Source organism: Pseudonaja textilis, chromosome 3 (genome assembly GCF_049901715.1).
Source record: "Pseudonaja textilis isolate UNSWEBS1 chromosome 3, rPseTex1.2, whole genome shotgun sequence".
Lineage (NCBI taxonomy): Eukaryota > Metazoa > Chordata > Lepidosauria > Squamata > Elapidae > Pseudonaja > Pseudonaja textilis.
Genome location: NC_141992.1, coordinates 65,056,643 through 65,078,810, shown reverse-complemented (window position 1 = coordinate 65,078,810; position 22,168 = coordinate 65,056,643). Strand labels below are relative to the sequence as shown.

At 34.0% G+C, this 22,168-nt stretch overlaps 1 protein-coding gene across 1 annotated transcript in view; it reads right to left on the bottom strand.

Annotated features, from left to right (window-relative positions):
* Positions 1 to 341: 341 nt before the first annotated feature.
* The window catches only part of HOOK1 (hook microtubule tethering protein 1), a 30,674-nt gene continuing 8,847 nt past the window's right edge, over positions 342 to 22,168 (bottom strand). The window contains exons 5-22 of the mRNA XM_026707169.2: positions 21,524 to 21,656; positions 20,627 to 20,694; positions 20,229 to 20,291; positions 19,207 to 19,290; positions 17,364 to 17,530; positions 15,324 to 15,464; positions 13,687 to 13,888; positions 12,613 to 12,723; positions 12,034 to 12,121; positions 11,893 to 11,953; positions 11,102 to 11,242; positions 9,825 to 9,918; positions 7,977 to 8,011; positions 7,376 to 7,458; positions 6,808 to 6,908; positions 5,787 to 5,888; positions 5,242 to 5,310; positions 342 to 4,050 (exon numbers count right to left, since the gene is read on the bottom strand). Of these exons, the coding sequence (XP_026562954.1) occupies positions 3,880 to 4,050; positions 5,242 to 5,310; positions 5,787 to 5,888; positions 6,808 to 6,908; positions 7,376 to 7,458; positions 7,977 to 8,011; positions 9,825 to 9,918; positions 11,102 to 11,242; positions 11,893 to 11,953; positions 12,034 to 12,121; positions 12,613 to 12,723; positions 13,687 to 13,888; positions 15,324 to 15,464; positions 17,364 to 17,530; positions 19,207 to 19,290; positions 20,229 to 20,291; positions 20,627 to 20,694; positions 21,524 to 21,656 (1,914 nt within the window). The 3' untranslated portion in view covers positions 342 to 3,879. The remainder of the gene's footprint in view (positions 4,051 to 5,241; positions 5,311 to 5,786; positions 5,889 to 6,807; positions 6,909 to 7,375; positions 7,459 to 7,976; positions 8,012 to 9,824; positions 9,919 to 11,101; positions 11,243 to 11,892; positions 11,954 to 12,033; positions 12,122 to 12,612; positions 12,724 to 13,686; positions 13,889 to 15,323; positions 15,465 to 17,363; positions 17,531 to 19,206; positions 19,291 to 20,228; positions 20,292 to 20,626; positions 20,695 to 21,523; positions 21,657 to 22,168) is intronic.

Here is a 22,168-nt window from a genome sequence, read left to right as displayed (position 1 = left end):
TCCTTGATGGGACAGGAGGGGTCAGTAGCTTCAATGACCCTAAGCAGGATGCTTTGACTTTTATCCATTCAGGAAACAAGAAAAAGTCTAATTCAATTACATCCAACTGACCCAAACTTTTACCTCATAAATCAACTGAATTTTAGAAAATGCATTAAAAGAATCTGAGGGATTTGGCTATATTAGCATTGCTATTCTTTTTTTGTCATCATCTTCTCATCTCTTCCTCCTGACTTTGAGAAATTGATTAAATTTGTGATAAATGTATGCTACAGTTGTTAGGAATATGCACTTGGTTTGACACACATTTGATTACAAGTACGACATAAAATAAAACACCATAATATTGTCAATTTTATTGGGAATATAAAACATCTTGAAGAATAAAACCATGTTTACAAGGTAGTGCAAATTATTTTCATACTATTTCTGCACAGTTCATTTTCTATGCACAGACACAAGCATGTATCATATGCATTAGAACCTGGTAAGTCCAACTAAAAATATCTCAGACTTACTACTTAAAAGAAAAAAATAGTAGTGCTTAAAAGTATGTCATCCCAAGCAAATACTGGATTAAAAACATATTTCATCTTAATAAAAAAAACATTAGCCTTTAATAAGCTTTGATTCTAAGAACTGCTTTAGTCAAATGAGATAGAGGTCTAAAAGCAAAACTGTTAAAAAATGTAATCTCTTTATATAAGTAAAATAACTCATTGTATACATAACCAGAATGTCAATGCATAAGTTATACCAGCATGTATTTTGGAACCTACCGTAATGAAAATATTCACATAATCAGTACAGGGAACACATAAGTACCACCGCAGTTAAATATTCTATATTATGGGAAATAGTACTAGTGACATAAAATCAATTAACTAATTTTAAAAAAGGGTGAATTTGTAGAATCAATTAAAAAAGATTCCAACTGGTTTCATTTTTGCTTTTCTAACTAAGAAAGAGGTATAAAATTCTGGATTCAATTGCTTTGATCAATTATTTAAATTAGATTATTCAAAGGAGGTAGCTTATATTTTGAAATAAGTGCTGTACCAAAAAGGCAACTCAAAATTCAGTTGCCAAGAATTATTCCAAAGGACTTCACCCAGTTTTACATTTTATCATCCCCAATGGTCAGAATAAATTGTAATATCCTAACAGTTATTCGTTATTGTTGACAGAAACATATAAATATATGTATATTGAAGTGTGAGGCACCCACATTCTGCTAGGCTGCACAATCCAGTCTAGGATGTGTATTTTACAGTCTACATGCATATTTAATTATTTTTAGGAATAATTTCACTAATACACTTGAAAAGTATCACCTTTTATGTCAATTCTTACAAAATGAAGCAATTAGGAAGTCAGAGCTACAAAATCACAGACATTTCAGAATATTGAACTAGTTTAGGATTACAAGCTAAACATGACTGAGAACATTGCTACCATTAAAACTGAGAGCTGGTTATTTATTTTTTCCATCCATAAATAATTGAATTTATTTTGAGGAATTATATTCTAGATCTATTGCAGATGAAGAGGTGAGATATTATATGCAAAAGAGAAAGAAATATTTTTAGGGGCAGCAATAATTATATTTACTGAGCCATCTAATTAGGACTTTTTTCTGCTAATAAACTCAAGTTTTCCATTAGATGGATTTTGAAAAAAATAAAAATTAGTTTGTTTCTATAAAACTATGCTTTTGGATCAAGTTACAGTAGAGATATAATTCTGAACTACTAAAATGCTGTTTCTCCTGGTTCTTTATAATACAAAGATTTGCAATAGTTAAGCAGCAGAACTATACTGGCCAAAACATAACTGTGAGACCTTTATCCACCTCAACTGGTTAATGCAACAGCTTTTGATGATAGTCAGTCATAAATATTTTAAGTTTCTTGCTTCCAGTAAGATGAACTTCAAGTTTTTAATATTTCTTTTCATTCTTAAAATTAGATACAACTCTATTTACCAACAGTAATCATGGTTTGTCGCCACAATACACATTATTGTGACTGAAACTTACTTGAGCAAGATTGTGGTCTAGTGCATGTTGGCTAGTACAAGGAATGAAACAGCCTCTGAGAACTATCAAATCCCAAAGAAGAAAATGGAATGCAACCAAAGAAAATCCAAGAGACAATCAACAAACATATAAAATGCTGAGGACCATAGACTGGGGGGAGGGAAATGAAATTCTTTGACAATACATATAATTACAACTGTATATGTACTTGTCTGAAAATAAATGCCACTGAATTCATCAAGATTTATTCCTGAGTCGTTATACCTGTTGCAATGCTATCGATTTTATTCTGTTTAATATGAAACAAAAATGTTCCAAATGACCATTCATTCAGTGACCACTAGAATTTGCAACAGTGCTAAATGAGTGGCAGTTATAACCAGTCTTTGAAGTTCCTGTTATTGCAGTGCCCTCGTGGTCACATGGTCACAATCTGGGTGCTCAGCAACCGGCTTTAATTTTTTACCTTTGCAGCCGTCTGCAGTCATGCAATCACAATATGCAACCTTCCCTACCGGCTTCTTACAAGCAAAGTCAATAGAAAAGGCAGCAGGAAGTTCAAAGCTGTAATTACGTGGGGCTCTCGCTTAATGATCCGCATAGTGCTCATTTAATGATGGTAACCAGGGAGCGTGGTTACCAAAGTGGCAGTCATATGACATTGCACTATGATATCACGTAACAACAAAAATTCCAGTTCTAATGACCCTCATTAAGTGAGGACTACCTGCAATCAGGCTTGTGGTATTGTATCTACACAAAACCATTTGATACTGAAGTTATTTGCTCAAGCCAGTTTTAAAATGCAAAAATAGTAAAACTATCATTATAATTTCAATTATAAATTTGGTGCCCAACAATACAAAAAATATTATTAAAAAATCCCAGCTTATAGGCTTCATTTTACTTGAGGTGTATGGGTTCAAGATTGTATTGCATTATAGTTCAATTTCAAATAGAATAATTTCCACCCCTTCCAGTGTGTTTAATTTGAATATGTACATTTCCTTTAAATGGAAAATGTAAAAGATCTTGAAAGCAAACATAAATTTCATTCCTTCAATAAACACTCGTGTGATTGAAGTTCCTCTTGTCTTGATCAACTTTGTGTCATGGTTTTTAAAAACTAACCTCCAAAACAAACTCAACTACTAAGAAAAAAAACATCTATATGTAATAAGATAATGGTCAAGTTATTCTAAATCTAATTACTTTTTGCTGAACGGAAGAAGGGCTTGGGGAGAACTCAGTAGGATTACAGCTTTACTGATTAAATCAATTATTTCATTCTACTTTTGGGAATATGGGAGCAACTGCTTGCCATGAATCTTGAAGAATATTCATGAATTTCCAGTTTTAGTGTTGCTATTTAAAGAATAAACTAATATTAAATAAAAAGTACTGTGTAGACCCATCACTAATAAAAACCATTCTTATTAAAGAATAAACTAACTTTAAAGAAAAAGAACTGTGCAAACATATCACTAATCAAAAATATTCCTATTAAAACCAGTGATTAACCTGGAGTGAGAACCTTAAAAGTAAAACTTTAAATACGACAATTTACATATCTTTATATACAGTACAATATAGAATGATAACAAATATAAATCCTTTAAGAACTGTGCTTTTAAACATATCCCCAATCTTTTCAAAATCCCAAAGGAAACATTAAATGTTTTTTGTTTCTTATCATCTGCCTTAATTAGATTTAGCAGCAGATAGATCCCATTTGTAAAAGAGCTGATGTCCTGCATCATAGTTTATTTTTTGTCTGACATTTTAAAACAGGAATAATGAAATAAATTAAGGACACTTTAGGGTAGACTATCTTCTATGACTTAATCTGACGATGTAGGTGGTGCTTTAACAGAGAGATTCCTTCGGCTGTTGGTCAGTCGCCGTTGTTGAGCAAGGAAAGACTGTGCAGGTGGGTATGAATGACCATCCCTGTAGATGGTATTTCCACTGAAAAGTCTGGATTCCATTCCTAGTTTATGAAATGCTAAACTCTGCAAGGAAACAGAATAAACTACTTAAATCCACTGCTCTTCATTCAATCTCAAACAAAGCTAATATTTATGATGGCTGACTTTTAGTGTATTACTACATTATTAATGCATACATTATTTCTTTTTTTCTGCCTTAATAAGAGATATATTTAATATCTGGCATAGTAAACAGGCATTGAACATGCAGAGATAATATGCTATATAATTGATCTACAAATTATGCATGATAATCCTGGAATAATTTCCAGAAACAGCGCTACTTAAAAGTAGTATCACATTTGGAATATGGCTACTGAAAAATGTATGACAAATATAGATTCCAGCACTGCAGGAATGGGCAGTCTATAACACTCACAAGTTGTGGCATCAAGCCCATTTCAGATCACACCACCATTTAGCAATAAAACAGGTAGCACAATTTTTGATGTTATTTTACCACCACCCTTGCAGGACACTTAGAGGCCTAAAGGCCATTAAGTTGAATGCTCAGTATATGAGAACAAAACAATACTGAGGTCAAGAATAGCTGAGAAGATGAATAACATTAAAAATCAAGTAAAATGTTAAGTAAAAATTAAGACTTTTACTTAGGAGGAAGAATTCAAAGGCAATTAGGTTATTGTGTCACTCAAAAACTAGGACCTTCCAGAGGGATCCATGACTAATTCTATACAGCAGGATGGAAACTTTAAGACTTGTGGACTTCAACTCCCAGAATTCCCCAGCATGGCTGGTTGGGGAATTCTATGAGTTGAAGACCACAAGTCTTAAAGCTGCCAAGTTTGGAGACTCCTGTTGTAGAGTAAAGGACCCCATCAAACATTTCCATAAAACAACATGGTCTAGTAGGGAGCTCTGCAAAGAAAAATAAACTGCATGTAATCACAAGGATCCCAGAGAAAAACCACCATTTCAATAAATATTAATCATATCAGATCTAGCTATTTGATTCTGAAAATATTAAGGATAAAATCCAATGCTACACAAGGACAGAAATAATTGTGCTTGAATACTTAGATACTCCCCTATCCCCACCCTGTGGCTTCCACTAGCTTCTTAAAATCTGCTGCACAAGGTTAGGAAATCATATTTGGGGCTTGTCACAGGAAGCTGCTTCCATCAGTAGAATATATTGGAATTTCACCCATGTTTACTAAAAACTTTCCCTTGTGCACAGATACAGTAACTCACCTGGTTATGCCATGCAGATACAATTAACTTTTCTTCATGCTCCTGAATCCTGGCTGATTTACACTGACCCTAAAATGAATTTGTAAGAAGTATAATGTAAGTGGAAGAAATTATATGACATTCAAGGCAACAGAATGATTACTATATGCATAATTTTGCAAAGCAACACACAAGCCTAAAAAAAAGACAAAATTTTTACTGCTTTATATTATCTTCAGTAATAAACTCAGATTTTAATTATATTTCTTCTGGCTTAATTTTACCAATTTCTTATGGCAGCTCTTAGTTCATTACCAGTGTGTCTCAACCTTGGCAATTTTAAAAGGTGTGGACTTCAACTCCCAGAATTTCCCACCCAGCAATGAAGGAAAACATTAAAATTGTTCTTAGTTTTACTGTTTAGTTTTATATTTTGTTCTATTGTTGTAAGTTTCCTTAAGTGTTCACATGACCAGAAATCAAGTATGCATTTAATAAATATATAAAAACACTGTTGCCTGATGGTAAAATACATGGCATATAAATTGAATAAATAAATAAAATACCTCAAGTGTTTCTATTCTTTTGTCTTTCTCTGCCAACTGTTTTCTTAGCGACATTATTTCAGCAGATGCTGGTTTTAATTTGGGATCTAAAGTTTTTATGACCTGCAGAAAGAACATGCATATTTACAATGATTTTTATCCACTTAAAGAAATAACATATGCAACAATTACATCGATCAACTAGCCTAAAATTTGCCATTCTAACTGAGCAAGCCACCTTTATTAAAAAAGTTTGGAACAATTTTGTACTGTGACTTCTATTCTTTCTTCCAGAATGTTTTTTCAACCTTCTGGTCTAGCCTATAGCTCCAGTCTATTGATTCTATTTCCATTTATTTACATCAACAAATTCACTCTGCTTTTCTTGCTTTTATGGGTTCAGTCTGAGAAAAAGCTTTCTGATGCCTATCATATGTGATGTTTATGACATAGTTTGAAGGGATTAAACATTTCTTATTAATCCTTCATCTAAATGAAACGGATATAGTGCATACATCCTTTCGATAAAGCTATCAGTGATTGAAGTAAAAATCCAGAGTGCCACAGATTTTATTTTATTTCCTTTTTTCAGGATGAGAGAAACCTTTCCTAGAAAAGCAGAATAAGCTAATGTTAATGTTTAATTATTTTGGATCACAACTGCAAACCATTTTGTTGTAAGCATCAGGCTTCAAGTCAGGAGAATGTGAGTTCTATTCCCGCATTGGGCACAAAGCCAGCTGAGTGACTTTGATTCAGTTACTTTTTCTCAGCCCTAGAAAGCAGGCAATGGCAAATCACTCCTGAAAAATCTTGCCAAGAAAACTACAAGGATTTGTATAGGGAGTCTCCAAGAATCAGGCACAACTGAATTGTAGAAAAAGGATTAAATTAGATACTGCCACATAGTTAACTAAATTAGGAAACTTAAGTATGGAACAGAGAACTAATGTAGCTTTCAAATAGTAGAAGTGGGAGTGGAACAATTTTCCAGTTCAAGAGTTCTTAAATAATTCATTGGTTTAGAGAAAATAATACTCACAGTTCTTGCTTTTTCTAAATACATCTTATATCTCTCTTCCATTGATTTCATATCTTCATCTTTCTTATGCAAAGCAGCTTCTAATTCTTCTATTTTTTGTGCTATTATTAGAAAACCCAACGTAATATTAGTAGAGATAAATACCCACATCTGGAACAACCAATAACATGTGAATACTGTTACCTCTGGGAGGCCTAAATGATCAGTAATTAGTTGTAATCCATTAAGAATACAGATTGCGATCCCATTAATGCCGATAAAATTTGGATTTTAATAAAACACCTGAGGGATCACAAGTCCTCATTTTGCCTTACCAGCTGCATTCACTGTAGTATTCAGAAATACAGCTCAAAGTTATCATATGTACTGCATTTAATATGATATGATTTTTAAGAACGAAGAAAAAAGGGATATATCCTTCAATTTATATACTTGCAGTATTTTATCAATATACTGGGTAGTAAAAGAAATCAAACAGAGAAAGTTAAATGTCCTCCAAAGTTTATATATGCAATAGGAATAATGTATACCTGAAGCAAAAAGTTAAAGGAGTAAAACATCACTTTACCATTTTGATTTAAATCTGGTTGAAGGTCTGCAAGAAGAGCTTCCTTCTTCTGCAGTTCCTCATGGACTTCATTTAATTTCTCCCTGAAAGTATATGGCTTCTTTTAATTAAAAAGCAACATAACTGACATTTTATTTTATATAAAAAATAGCATGTTACCTTCTCATCTCACAATTATAAGAAACACTAAAGCATACCATCCCATCACAAAACCAATACAATGATATTTAAAAAAAAAAAATAAGGTCATAACATAGGTGAGAAGTACATAGTTATCCTAACAGCTATGAATTCCTGAACAATTCCAGACTCTCCCTCAAGGTTTTGGAGGATGAATGCCTAAGGGGAATCCACAATTATTGAGTTACAAGATCAATATGTCTGGGAAGGCAACAGAGAGGACCATACAACAGCAAAAAACCCCACTTGTCTATGGTCCCCCATTTTATGTACTTATTTTACTACTAATAAAAGCAGCATTTTCTTCCAATTCCACCATGGTGTTACAAACAAGGAAAAAAGATCAGTTAAATAAGTCATAAAAAGTCTCGTTTTAATGTCTGCTCACATGCATACAAAGAAATATAAATGTATCACTTACATATGGGCTGCTATCTTCTGCTTCAATTGACTGGACTGCAAATAATAAATAAAAGTGACTAGAAAGTTATTGATCATATGATCTCTCTCACACACACACACACACACACACACACACACACACACACACACACACAGAGGTAACTATGATCAACCCCACTGTAGAGCAGTATTAAAAACTACTGAGTCCTACTTCATTACATAACTAGAATAGACCATGTTTCAGGATCTTTATTCAACGTCCAATAAATATAAAGAAAATTATATTCAGTCTATGTCTTTCCCATATCATAATTGCCCTGTGATTTTTAGGAATGGCCATGCATTACATTAGTTCCTTTTTTGAAACTTTGCTTAGTTATTCATGAACTAATTGCTCTCAACATTAAAATATGTCATATACTTGTATTTGTTTAAGTAAAATGCACGTTTTAATTGCAATTTATACAAAAGACAGAATATTTACTTTGAATTTAAGATATTCCATATCCAAGGAATGATTAAAGACTGACATAGTTATAAACACATACAAAAATCTTGCACAAGCTTTCCTGCTTGTTAATCAAAGTTGTCAATTCCCACTGAAACCAAGCCTGAATATTCCTTTCTTCAGAAAAATGAACTCACTGTGTATATTTGTATACATATATTCAAACTAGCTCAATACTTGTGCTTCGCTACGAAACTATGTGGTTGGGCTTAGTTTTGGGGGAGGAAGATAAGGGGGGGACGGGGGAATTCTGCCTACCAGCATCCATCGGTATTCATCTGGCTAATGTCCTGTCAGTATGTGAGAGAGTTGAGGGCTATTTGGAAACTGAAACAGTATTTGCTGTGTGAGCAAGAAGGAAACAGCAAGGAGCCTGGGCATGACTTAGCTCAACTGTTCTGTATTAAAGCTGGTTGCTGCTGTGAAACTGAAACTGAAACTCCTCTCCTCTGCTCATGTTTTGCATTTGGAACAGATATCTTTTCAGGTGGGGAGGGGAAGCAGATCTCCTTAGCATCAGAGCGTGTTAATAATAATATACAAAATAGTAATGCTCTGATGGTCGTTTTGAAAAATCCTTTCTTAGTGAGCATCTAGAAGCCAAGAGAAACATATGTGCCAAATTTTAAGTTTGTAGGCTTTACGGTTCTGGAGATTTTGTGATAATGCAGGAGTGGTATTTCACTTTTATATATACAGATAATGCATTTTCATCCTAGAACTGGCCAGAGGCCATGTTCCAAAAGGACAACTCAGGTTCAAATTTAATCAGCCTTAATACAAATCACTATTGGTTAGAATTACTTCTCTGTAGAATAAAGTATTCCATTAACAAAGTTAACAGATTCTTGTACGCATAGACACAAATAGTCTTCTAACTGGAATAAATTATGCAGAGGAAAGCTCATATAGCAAACACCTGCACATTCTTATTCAGTAATAACTTACACTAAAGTTATTAGAGTATTTGGAACTTTGATGTTTTATTATGAAATATAGATAGTGCTCCACTTACGATGAAAATTGTGGTTGTAGCGTGCAATATCATATGACTGCATCACTTGCCAACGGCAATTCTGCCAGTCTTGATTGCCATGGTTAAGCGAGAACTGCAAAGGTCGTGAAAACAGTACCTTTTGGAATTCCAACTTCCTGCCAGCTTCCCCACTGACTTCTCTTGTGGGAAGCCAGCAGGGAATCTCATAAATCGCAATCACTTGACCACAGACACACTGCAACACTCACTGTACAAGGACCTGCTGTAAATACCATCTGTTCAGTACTATCATAATTTTGAACAGTCACTGAACAAATGGACGTAATCCAAGAACTACTTGTATATTCCGATGTCATACCTACCCTTTCTTTTTCTGACTTGGACTCTTGTTCCTGCAAGGATTTCTGAAGGTCTTCAATCTGCTGCTGCAGCTCCCCAAGATGCTCCTTGCTCAGTCTATCATAAAGCATTAATCGTAAGACTATTTAATAGAGTTCAAATATTCAAGCATGAAATTGTTGTTCTTGCAAGATTAACACCCATACCCTAGCTGGCAGCAAGAACATCCTTGACTACCTCTCTATTGAGGGACTTAATCCCTGCTAATTAAATTAGAGATAATCCTCAGGTTACAATGATAAATAGAACTGAGATTGCTGTCACTAAGTAATGCAGTCATAAAGTGACTGCACAGCATAGTGATATTCCCAGTTGCTGTCATAACTGTAAGACACATGGGTCATCTTTAACCAGAAAGTGGCAGGAATCCCAGGTAAGGAGCAAAGGGATGTCTTGGCAAAGAAGGATGAAGGCATGTGTATGCTGCACATTAATTGTGGGATGCCAGAGGGGTTTTTGGAGGCCTGGTGCAGACTATATCCAAGCATAAGAAGCTGCAGGGTGGATGCTACGGCACAAGTGCAGGAAGCCCAGGGAATGGATTGTGCAATTAAAGTCAATGGGAAAGCCAGCAGAGTAGGTTGTATGTTGCTCTGATAAGTCCTTCTGGCTTCCTGGGCTTGCAGTGTGATGCAAGCACAGGAAGATCAGGAGGACTTACCAGAGCAACATACAACCTACTCTGCTGGCTTTCCCATTAATTTAACTTGTGGGAAGCCAATAAGGAAAGTCTCAAGTAACAACTATGTAACTATAGGACGTATCCACCATCAGAACTGCAAGCTGGTGGCCAAGCAATAGCAGTCTCATGATAGCTGGAACTAGTTGTAAGCACAACTCGCTCAGTGCTATCACAACTTCGAATGGTTGCTGAATGAATGGTCAGTAAGTGAGGAACATCTGCACTTTGTCATACAGGAACTGAAAGGAAATCAGAGGAAAGTGCAGCTGACAGTAGAGTTCCACTCAAAGAAATTGTCTGGCCCTACGTTTTAAGGATCTCTCTTTCCCAGTGAATCACAATCTACTTCATTTAGACAGGGTCCCCTGTTTAATAATTATAAGCAACTCTAGGAGTAGACTGAGTAAGAAAGTCCACTTTCAATCCATTTGCACCCACCAGTGTGGAGCCAATCAGTCTTTCATGTGCTTTCTATCATTCAGTATGTTTTCTGTGTCTCTCACAAGTTTTTTGTATTTATTAAAAACAGTATTAAATCAATGTTATATGGAGAATCACCTGTTTTCAGTTTCTAATTCATTTATCATCCGATTTTTTTGTTCCAGCTTCTCTTGAAGCTCTGCAATTTGTTCATTTTCTGATCCTTCTTGTTGCAAATGAAGCATCTTGTTTTCATGTTGAAGCCGAATGAACATTTCTCTGAGATTTAAAATAAAATTTGTAAGCAGACAAAATACTGCATTTTCCTCCAACATTATAAAACAGGGCTTGCTGTATATTACAATAAAATTGGCAGTTGATGTGATATTATGCACAAAAATCTGTTTGCAGACCTAGTCATGTGTTAATTTCATTTCAGCAGAAATAGCAGAATAGCGTCTTAAAAATAGCACATAGACATGCACATAGATTACAGACTTCTTCCTCAAAAGCAGCCTCTAACCGCACTGTCTGAAATAGTGATGGTAAAGAAATTGAATCAGGCTTTATTCTTCCATAAATTAGTAAATCCCCAGTATCAACTTATTCCTTTGCTGATACATGTCTGATCCTCTGGATAGGCTCTTACCAGGAAAGACTTAACACTATAAAGCTATGTAATGAAATTCGTAAAAATCCAGTCTCGGTTGTAACCAGACATACAGAGTTATCGCTGTATTTCTTGTATTGATTACTTTCTTTTTAATTGAGAGTACAGATGTTTTCTAAATTGATTCAAATTAGAAATCCCCCTTTCCAATATTTAGGGTTTTATCTTTATAAGAATATGGGATTTCTATATTGTCTGATATTCTATTGCATTATAAATAAGATTCATACTTCATTTTACATGTGTTTACGTCTCTTACCTAAATTCCACAGGCAGAATTTCAGCAGCAAGATTTTCATGGCTTTTCACAGTAGATACACCTGAGGGCATAAAGCAAGATCATGAGACTACTTTCATGGAGTCAAAGCAAAAATGATCCTAAATATTTTCTTTTAAGTACCTGTTTGGTTCAGATGATCCTGCTGCATTTGTGAATACCTGAGCTCTTCATTGGTCTCTTTCAATGCATCACGTTGAATTATTAATCTCTGAAAATAAAAAGTCATTTGATAATGGTAGATGCATATCAAAATACTTGGCTCTTAATATTGTATGAGAGCTTTAATTGCTTCTCCACCTGAAAATGATATCCCAGAATAACTCTTAACAACATGATTCTGTTATAGAGTATAGAACATCATTCTCAAAAAGAATAAAGCAGTTTTCATAATGTATGGTAACATCTTCCATGATGGCTTAGAAACAGGCCCATCAAACTGGAGGACTGCGGGTTGGATACAGCCCACGGAGCATATGCCCACCCCAGCTCCACAAAGGCAAAAAGCACTTTGTGATACGTCATGATGCGGCCTGCGACGTGATCCAGTTAACACCCCTGGTCTAAAACAATTTATCATTACATTGCAAATTTTTTGAGACTCAACAATCTAAGTAACCCACTTCCTCTTCCCAATCCACATAGATATCTTGACTTCCCAATATTTCGAAAACTGTATTTCCGCATTAGTTGAAACCTCACCTCTTTCTCTTTAATTAATGTTTCATGCTTCTCTTCCAATTGTTTCATTTCAAAAGCTAGTGCATCTGCTCTTTTGGATTCTTCAGAGAGCTTGCTATGAAGTTCCTGGATCTGGTTTAAAAAGAAAACCAATAAAGGTTTTAGAACTTGGTAATCTGAAATAACTTCTTCCGTAATACTGGAGCAGAAATAGTGTTACAATCAGGATTTCATTATCTTCATGAGAACCTGTAATCTTTTCAGCATTAGCTGGAAATCAGTTTTTCCCCAGTTAAATGGAATATATTAGTCTTTGACTTTAAACAATTCATTTAGTGACCATTCGATGTTACTATAGCATTGAAAAGAGTGACTTATGGCCATTTTTCACACTTTACAACCATTGCAGCATCCTCATGGTCACATTATCAGAGTTTGGATGTTTGACAATTGGTTCATATTTATGACCGTTCCTGTGTCCCAAGGTCACGTCATCACTTTTTGTGACCTTCTGACAAGCAAAATCAATGGGGAAGCCAGATTCACTTAACAACTATTTTTCCTAACTTAAGAACGGCAGTGATTCACTTAACAACAGTGACAAGAAAAGGTCCTAAAATGGGGCAAAACTCACTTAACAAATATCACTGCTTATCAACATGAATTTTGGGCTCAATTGTGGTCATAAATCAAAGAATACCTGTAGTTAATTGTTCTTCTGAAGCATTTCATCTTAGCATAGATCATTTAATGCTTAGAAATTTAGGTTAACAGATTCAATTAATAGAACATAGGTCTTGTAGAATTATGGCACTAGTTTTCATGATTGTATGCTTAATACAACTAACTGCACAGTTGAAGACATGTATTACTGGTAATGCTAAATCTACCAATAAGGTTACCTTATTCGAATAAAATGAATATGAGTGAAGTACTGTTGATATAAACAATAAAAATATTTGCAAGGACAACGTAAGGAGGAAATCACTTTTCATCCTCAGCTTTTTTAGACCTAAAAGTGAAGACTTCTATTCGACTGAAATAGTACGAAGAAAACACAGAAATTCAAACAAGATGAAAGGAAACATTTCTTACCTGCCTTTTGTAAGTTTCCAACTGTGTACGAGCTGCATTTGCTTTCTTTAATTCTTCTTCTAGGCTAACTGTGTTATGCATATACATCATGTTTGTTTCCTGAAGTATTTTCACCTGTCTCCGAAAGTCATTCAAGTCTTCCAACTTTTTGCGATACACCTCAACAGTCGACTCCAATTTATTTGTTTTATCAGCAACAGTCCTACAATAACATATTCAGTTATTTCAAAAGCATAATTGAGCCATCAGAAAACAAAATGCAAATACTTAAGTGAAAAGTAAGATCTTATTTATAAAATATTTTCTCTTAGGTTCAAATTGCCAGCATGATAAACTAATAAGAAAATAAGACTTTTCAGTTCTACATAATTAAAACTGGAGCATCAACTGCAGTCATGAATGACTTCCTCCTCTTACTAGGCAATGATCCATGCCACTTCAGGGTAGGCTTTCCTTTTGAATCAAAGCTCTTCTATATTGAAGGAAGAAAATAGTCACAGGCTCCCCAAGAGAGGTTTTATACATTTCAAGAGGCTATTATTAGTGAATACAGAAATACTATGAAAGCTAAAATGCTGCAATACCCAACTGAAAATTAGGAGGTTTGTTTAGCAGAGTTAAAAGATTCCTTCAATGCTTAATTCAAAATTAGTATCTTAGTTAGAGATTGAATGACAATCTGGTATATTATTTTATACTACATAAGGTACCAGTTATAAGACATGCATATAAAAGTAATTTGCAATTTCCATATTAAATATTTGTTACTCGAGAACAACTTAAAGTATTACATGTAAGAATCTACAAGAAACAAAGTCTATTGAGAATATAAAATAAAAACTTTAAGTATTGGAAGCACAAGGCTTATTTTAGTTGCTGTATTACTTAGGAAATAGAACCAAATACCTAGGAAAAAATTGAATAGGAAACACACGACAAAGACTGTCAGAATTTAATAGTTTGCTGCCAAATTTCAGTGGCAGAATCTTGGATGTTCTGAATGTTGCAAAAAAGGAAGGAAGTTATTATACTATATCATAATGAAAGCTCTTCCATACTTCACTGAGTTGATGAGTCCCAAAAAAGTTAGTCTGTCTCCCTTAGAATTCACATCTACTGTGCCCCGAGTAACAGTGAATCCTGAGATGAGAGTATCTGGAAGGCTTTAAGATGGACAATAAAAGCGAGTCTTCAATTTTGCAGACGTCAGTACTATAAAACACACTACACCATTTTCTCCTGTAATTTATGCCGCTTCTGTAATGACCTTATTGCACCAATGATATAGATGTAAGTAAATGACAATAGTGTTTGTGAATAATTCTCTCAATTAAACTATTAAAAACAGGTGTAGCTGCAAAGGGAAACAATATACAATGTGTTACTTTGGTTTAGTGGTTAAGGCACCAGACTAAAAGCCAGGAGACTAGGAGTTCTAATCCTGCATTAGGCATGAAAAGTGGCTGGGTGACTTGGGCCAGACACTCTCTCTCAGGAAAGACAGGAAATTAATAAATAAATGTGGGGGAAGGGCAGCAGCTGAAAGAGTTTGGTATATTCTTTGAAAACTCCAAGATGATAGAATACTGCATATTAAACAGGATAGTAACATAGCGGACTGGATTTATTCTGTATACCTAAGAACATCAATTTCATCCTTCAGAGCCCGGGACTCTTCTGCCAGAGACGTCAGTTCATCATTTCGATGCTGCAGTTCTATCAGTTGTTTCTCAAGCTCTTCACAATGAACACGGTAATCATCTTTTGTAGTTTCAAGTCTTTTCAAAAACAAAATTAATAGAAAGGGATTTACTATCAACTTCCTTAGTATAAAACATTATACTACAATATAATTCATAAAAATATATGGAAAAGTTTAAGCACAGAAATTTGTATAATTTTTCATATGCAAGCATATTGGGAGCAAATGAAATGTAATCTTAACATTGTAACTTTTATGTCAGTTTCTATGTCATAAAGAGAAAGACCGTAAACAGTTTCTGCATTATTAAAAATTAAACATCTAAAGCAATGAATTACAACCTTTATTAAAAAAAATAAAGCAAATTCAAAATTGACACCATAATTCAAATTTAGGATATGTAACTATTCAGTAATGGCACATTAGCCCCACACCCTGTGGAACACCTTCCACCTCTCTAAGATCTGGAAGGCACCCATCCTTCTAGTTTTCCAAAAATTCTTTAAAAGTTGGATTTTCCCGCAGGCTTTGAGACATATTAAGGCTGGAGTCCAAAGATTGTGTTCTTGTTTTAAAAAAATATCTGGGGTTGTGTTTTAGGGAACCCAGAATTTCGGGGGGTTGAACAGGGTGGGGGGAATATATAGGTTTTATTATTTGTATGTTCTTGTCACTGCTTTTATAAGTTGCCCAAAATTATGGCAAATAGGATAGGTGATCATGTAAATTTTTAAGATACAGAGAATCAGAGTTGGAAGGGACGTTACAGGTCATCTAGTCCAACCACCCTTTCTGACAAATAGCACTCCAATCTCTTCTTGAAAGTCTCAAGTGATGGCGCTCCCTCAACTTCCGAGGTCAAGCTGTTCCATTGGTTGATTGTTCTCACTAAATTTGAAGGTTATAGATCTTAACCATATAGTAATGTGAAATTATGTACATAGTGTCATTAGATGGATGAGGTAAGCAAAGAATCAAAACAAAAGATTACAATAATAAAAAGCAGTATATTACACATGTATCATACTACAGTAGGAAAAAAAAATGAACTGAATATAATGTCTGATCAATGAGATCTGGTAGTGGTGAAAGAGCAAATCATTAATAAACTAGTTTGGCCTAGCAGGAATGACTTGAGAAAAGCCTCAATGCTTAACCTAATGCTTGAGAATAAAATAGAACTTTCTAAGGAACTAAAACTGCAAACTCAGGACTTTTGTACCAGAGGAGAGGAAATTGACCCCTTGTCAATTCTGACAGTTACTCAAGGTTGCTGACTAAACAAATCAAAGACTAAAAATGCTAGATCGCTACAGATATAGATTTGGCTGGGTTATGATATGGAAGCGTTATACTGTCCTTTTTCCTGTAATAAAACCATTATATAAGATTTGTCTTGGCACTCTCTCAGATGGTAGAACCTTGTACTCTATCCCTTGCATAGATCAATAAACTGGGCTCAAGCAGTTCATGTAGGCTCTACTCAACTTGGACATGGTATGAGTTAAAAAGAATGCTCGCATAATAGCCAGTATGAACAATCCCAATGTTTTATACATGTTCATAACATCACCCCAACACATGGGATGGACTATATTAGTTTTATAATAATCTCTCTGGAAACTGCATCTACGGAGTATGTACAATTATTGAAGAAAACAATATGAATCTCCATAGCATACAGATAGCTGGGCAAGGCCTCTTCAAGAAATAGTCATAAACGAACAGGATAATATAAGAGAAGGCTGGCCTTTGACAGCTCCAGACCTAATAGACCATAGCTAGCACTGCAAAAACTACAATAATAACTTCAGAAATATATAAATTTTCAGAATTTAAAATGGGGAATGTACAAAAGCTATACTATAGCTTTTTGCATCAGGTAGCACTTCAGAAACATTTTCTATTATGTTTCAGTAAACAACTCAAGCTGCAACAGTCATAGAAAAAGTGGCTGGGTTATATTAATTCATACCTGAAATTTTCTTCTTGTAATTGTTCTAGTTGTAACTGTGCATGAAAATACTTTTTGGCAACTGCTGTGTTTGTATCATCAAATGAACCATCTAACTGATCCAATCGGTCATTCATTATCTCATTTTCAGACATTAAACTGCATTTTTCCTCTTGAAGGGCAGCCACCTAAAGATCCAGAATCCATTTCAGAATAATAAAGTCATCAAAATCATTAACAGTGTGTAATTATTCAAATATTGGCACAAGGGATTTTTATCTCAGAAAAAGAAGTGACTAACCTCCAGTCAAATTATCTGCTTCCTAAATTAAACATATATTTAATACAGATTAGCAGATAAGCACAAAAATGATTGCATTAATTAATGTACACTATGCAATTATATAAAATCAAGTGCAATCCTTGTTATTTCAGCATATGTATTTCCATTTCTCTGTTTCTTGCACTTCTCTCTGTGAATCCACATATAGAACCATTAGCTGCACATCATCCTCTATTTGTAGCTCTTCTGTTCTAAATCAGCAACACTTAGGACTTATATAATCAAGATTACCAGTCACAGTAACAAAACAACATCAACACGAAAAAAGTCTTCCAGACTATTATATGCGGTGGAAAATAAGGGAAGAACTTCAAAACAGTTTTAAATTATATAAGAACTGAGCCAAGTAGACTCAGGAATGATCCAGCAAGACACCTTTCCTTTATCTGACATAAAAACACAAGAATTGTTGAATCAGATCAAAATCCACCCAGATAAAATTTCCATATTTCTGTAAAAGCAGAAAAGGGGTTAAAAAGGGAAGCATTATTAGCATGTAGAAAAATGTTGGTCAGTTTATAAACTGAAGATAACAAAGCAGAGAACTAAGTAATAATAATACTTAGTAGTGAATAGCTGTGTAAAAAGCAATTCCAAGAGCCAAAACAAGTAGCATTAAGTAAAATTTAGACAGCATCACATTTATAGATCAATGGATAAAAAGATTCATGCATTTTGCAAATATTTCTGAAAATATCACAAGCTAGAAAGTAAGAGCACAATACTGTAAGTATATTAACAATCAAAGAAGGATTCTCATATTAACAAAACAGCCCCATAAGTATGTTTTGTGGTGAAAGCCACCATGTTAATTGTAATATAGCAAAACATCACAGCATATCACATGTTAGTTCACTGATATTTAAAATGCAAAGTACTCTTTGGGTTATGTCTTCCTGAAATAAATATAAACCTACCTTTCTTAAATTCTTGTAAAATATCATGGGACACAGAGACCTTACAAATGAATTTATTAACAATTAGATTAAGCAATAAGTATGTATATTTTGACTCTCAAATATTTAGTATAGCACACTGGCATTAAATTATTGTGTTGTCTTTGTCAAATGATATTCCTAAGCTGTAAAAATGAACTGCAATCAATTATAGGTATGAATATATTCAGAATCATTAATTTATATTAATAATTGTTGTCAGGGACAAGTATTTATAGATTACAATAGATTTAGATCTTAAATATTTTAAAAAGTATTCTAAACATTGTATATTTAACGTATAGAGGAAAAAGCTACAAAATATTATTTGTAAAATCTGCAATAAAACACATTCAAAATAACAGTGAAAGGCTGTTGGGACATTAATTTCATAGAAAATTAAGTACTAAAACAATAACATGAGGAATATCGTAACTAATATAAACTTTTGGAAAACAAAGCATCAGAGTGTTTAATCACAACACAATAGAAGATGTTTTTAAGGCAATCTGATTGTAGGCATTTAAGGTAGATATTAATCAATTACATTTTCTTTAATGAAATGTACTTGGAAAAATATAGTTACCTGCAAATCTAGTTCTTGACATCTTTGCTTCAATTCTTCTTTTTCTGCAATGACTTCATTAAGTTCTTCCACCGCTCTTTTCAGCTTTAAAAATGTTGAGATGATAATTTTCAAACATTTAGAAAAACAAATTTCTTGACCTTATGTCCAGTAAATGTGAAATGTATTTATGGGTATTCAGGACAAAAAGAATGTTGATTAAATAGAAGGCAAGTTGGTAATGATCATACCTTCTAGATAATCATATCTGTCTCTGTCATATACTTTCCTGGTCCTTGGAACCTCTTTCTTATGATCTTATTCTTTAAAATAATCAAAATATTACTATCTCTGCAAAATCTCTTCTGTTGTTGCCACCAGCAAAACCTATTTTGGTTTTAAAATGCTTTTATTTTTCACCCTACTTTTTTCTTTAAGAAACATAGCACTCCAGGTTAATAGTTAAACAAAGAGAATAAAATAATATTTGTACAAGAATGCAATTGGTTTATAAAATATATAAACCCCTTTTTAATAATAAATCTATATTCCCTTAAATATTATCTTACAAAGATACTAAATATATTTCTAAATCTGTGTTGCTGCAAGATGGATATTTAGGACTCCCAGCCTCCCTCTGACCTATCTTTCCACCTCAGTGCCCCTTCTCCCCTTGTTACACTTTCTCTTTCAAACATAAGTTGGGATGAGTTGTTATCATGCTGAGATCAAAAGTCATGGCATCCTCCTATGAAAATGTTAACATAAAATCAACTTATTCCCTTAATAAATACATTTTCTCTTTTTTTCTTCCTCTCTCTCTCTCTCACTGCTGAACCATCAAACATAATGGATTGTGACAGATTTGGAAAAAACAAATTAGGTGATCTTTATTACACAACAGAATGTTTTTTCCAGTACTTGTGTCCTATCAGGTTTCCAGAAATGAAAAAGTACATACAATGATAAATTCATTAACTAGACTTTCATCAGAAATTACAGGAAAAGATTACTAAAAGCTAAAAGATAGTGTTATCAGTTACCTGTTGCTCCACATCACTGGATATATCACTTGCAACAAAGCCCAAAATCTCTTTGCTCATTAACTGCAACAATAAAAAATTAAGGCAGAATTCTTAATTATGCATGGTCTAAAACAGGTTCATAAGAGATTAGCTGATATTATTTTCCTTAAAATATATGAAATAATCCATATTCAATATGCATTTCACATTTTTTCACACATGCCTTCTCATTGCCAATTTAAATAACTATCACTGCATAATTTAAACAAACATATGTACATATGAAAGACTACAATCCACAAATATTTGAGTAATATTAGTTGTCTTATCTCTACTGCAACACTAGATAACTCCAACCCCCCCCTCCTTTTTTAAGGAATCATTTCCAGTTTTTCTGTTAACTCTTTTTTTCTTACCTCTTGGATAGCAGCCATGACGACATGCTGAACAGACTCCTCTAGTGTCATTATAACTTGTATATGTTCTACAAAGCAAGAGGTTTTTTTAATGAGATATCCTACACAACAAATAAAGACCCAGGACACATAAATGGACAGCCTTGTCTGCAGTTCATTTCTAAAGTCCTCTCTGTAGTTGAATCTTAGCTATCTTGCATTCTCCAGTTCTGCATTACTGCGATAGACTGAAGATCTTAAGCAACATACTTTGCATTGCAGCCAACAAAATCCATCTGCTGATGGACAGTATCTGCCAATTGGATAGAATTCAGCTTCCCAATAGGAAAGGAAAGCACATAAATACACTGCCACTCAAGATATACTAAACCATACATTGGTATGGCATGCTAATACAGCCAAAGTTAACTGTGCTTTTGGTTCTAAACAGGCTTAGTTAATTTTCAAAGGGAATTTACTTTCCAAGAAAACATGAAGTGGGTGTGATTGGACAACATAGCTATAACCATAAATGTGCAGATACATCATCTCCCCAAGTATTTCAAGTGCAAGCGACCAATCACTTGAACACAGTACTAATGCTTCTCTTGTTGGAGTGAACCAGAAGGGGTTCGTTTTGCTTTCCTTGCTTGGCTCTCTCCTGCTTGGGCAATGATTAGATGACAATGCAACTTAAAAATATTTACCAAAATGTTAATAATATATTCATTCTGCTTCATGTATTGCATACTTTCCAAAAACATACTTCAAATCACCTCTCAAGCCTATTTAAATATTTAGACAGTCTAAATATTACGTGTTTAAAACTTGGCTTCATCCAGAAATGAAAGAGTTAATATTTTGGTTTCACTGATATAAAAGACAAATTGAGCTGTTTATTCAGAGAAGAACATTTACCTTGCTTCTTTTCACAGTTGACTGCACAGCCTAAAATGAGCTGCAATAACCTGCCAAGCTCTACTGGATTAGAATGTTCAGAGATTTGGTTTAAATCAGGAAGAAGATCTTCTGAGATTTGCTGAGCCAAAAACTGTAAAAAAAAATTTTTTAAAGGAAGCCCAAAGTTATGTTATAATAAAATATGGGGGGATTTGCTGTTGAATTTATATCACAGCTTTCCTCCTGAAGGCTCACACCACATGCAGTTATTTTTTTTCCTTTTACAACAACCACCCTGTCAGGACCGGTTGGTTCAGAGATTGTGACTTGCCCAAAGTCACCCACAGAGCTTCAATATCTGATAGGCTGAGACTACTTGGTCTATTCCAACTCCTCACTCAATAAAAACAAATTTAGTTAGAATATTTTGGAAAGAGAGTAAACCTTAGTTTTTAGAATTGCTTTTTTATAGCAGAGGACATTTCTTCATTCATATTATACCTCACATGAATGTTACGAAATTCACCAGTAATAAGTACTGCAACTGAACTTTTTTTAAAAACCGAATATTGATCATTACAACATAGCATCTAAAGTGGGAAGAGATAGGAAAACAAAAATACTTTTCTAAAAAATATTCTCTTTTTCAAATAAATACAAAAC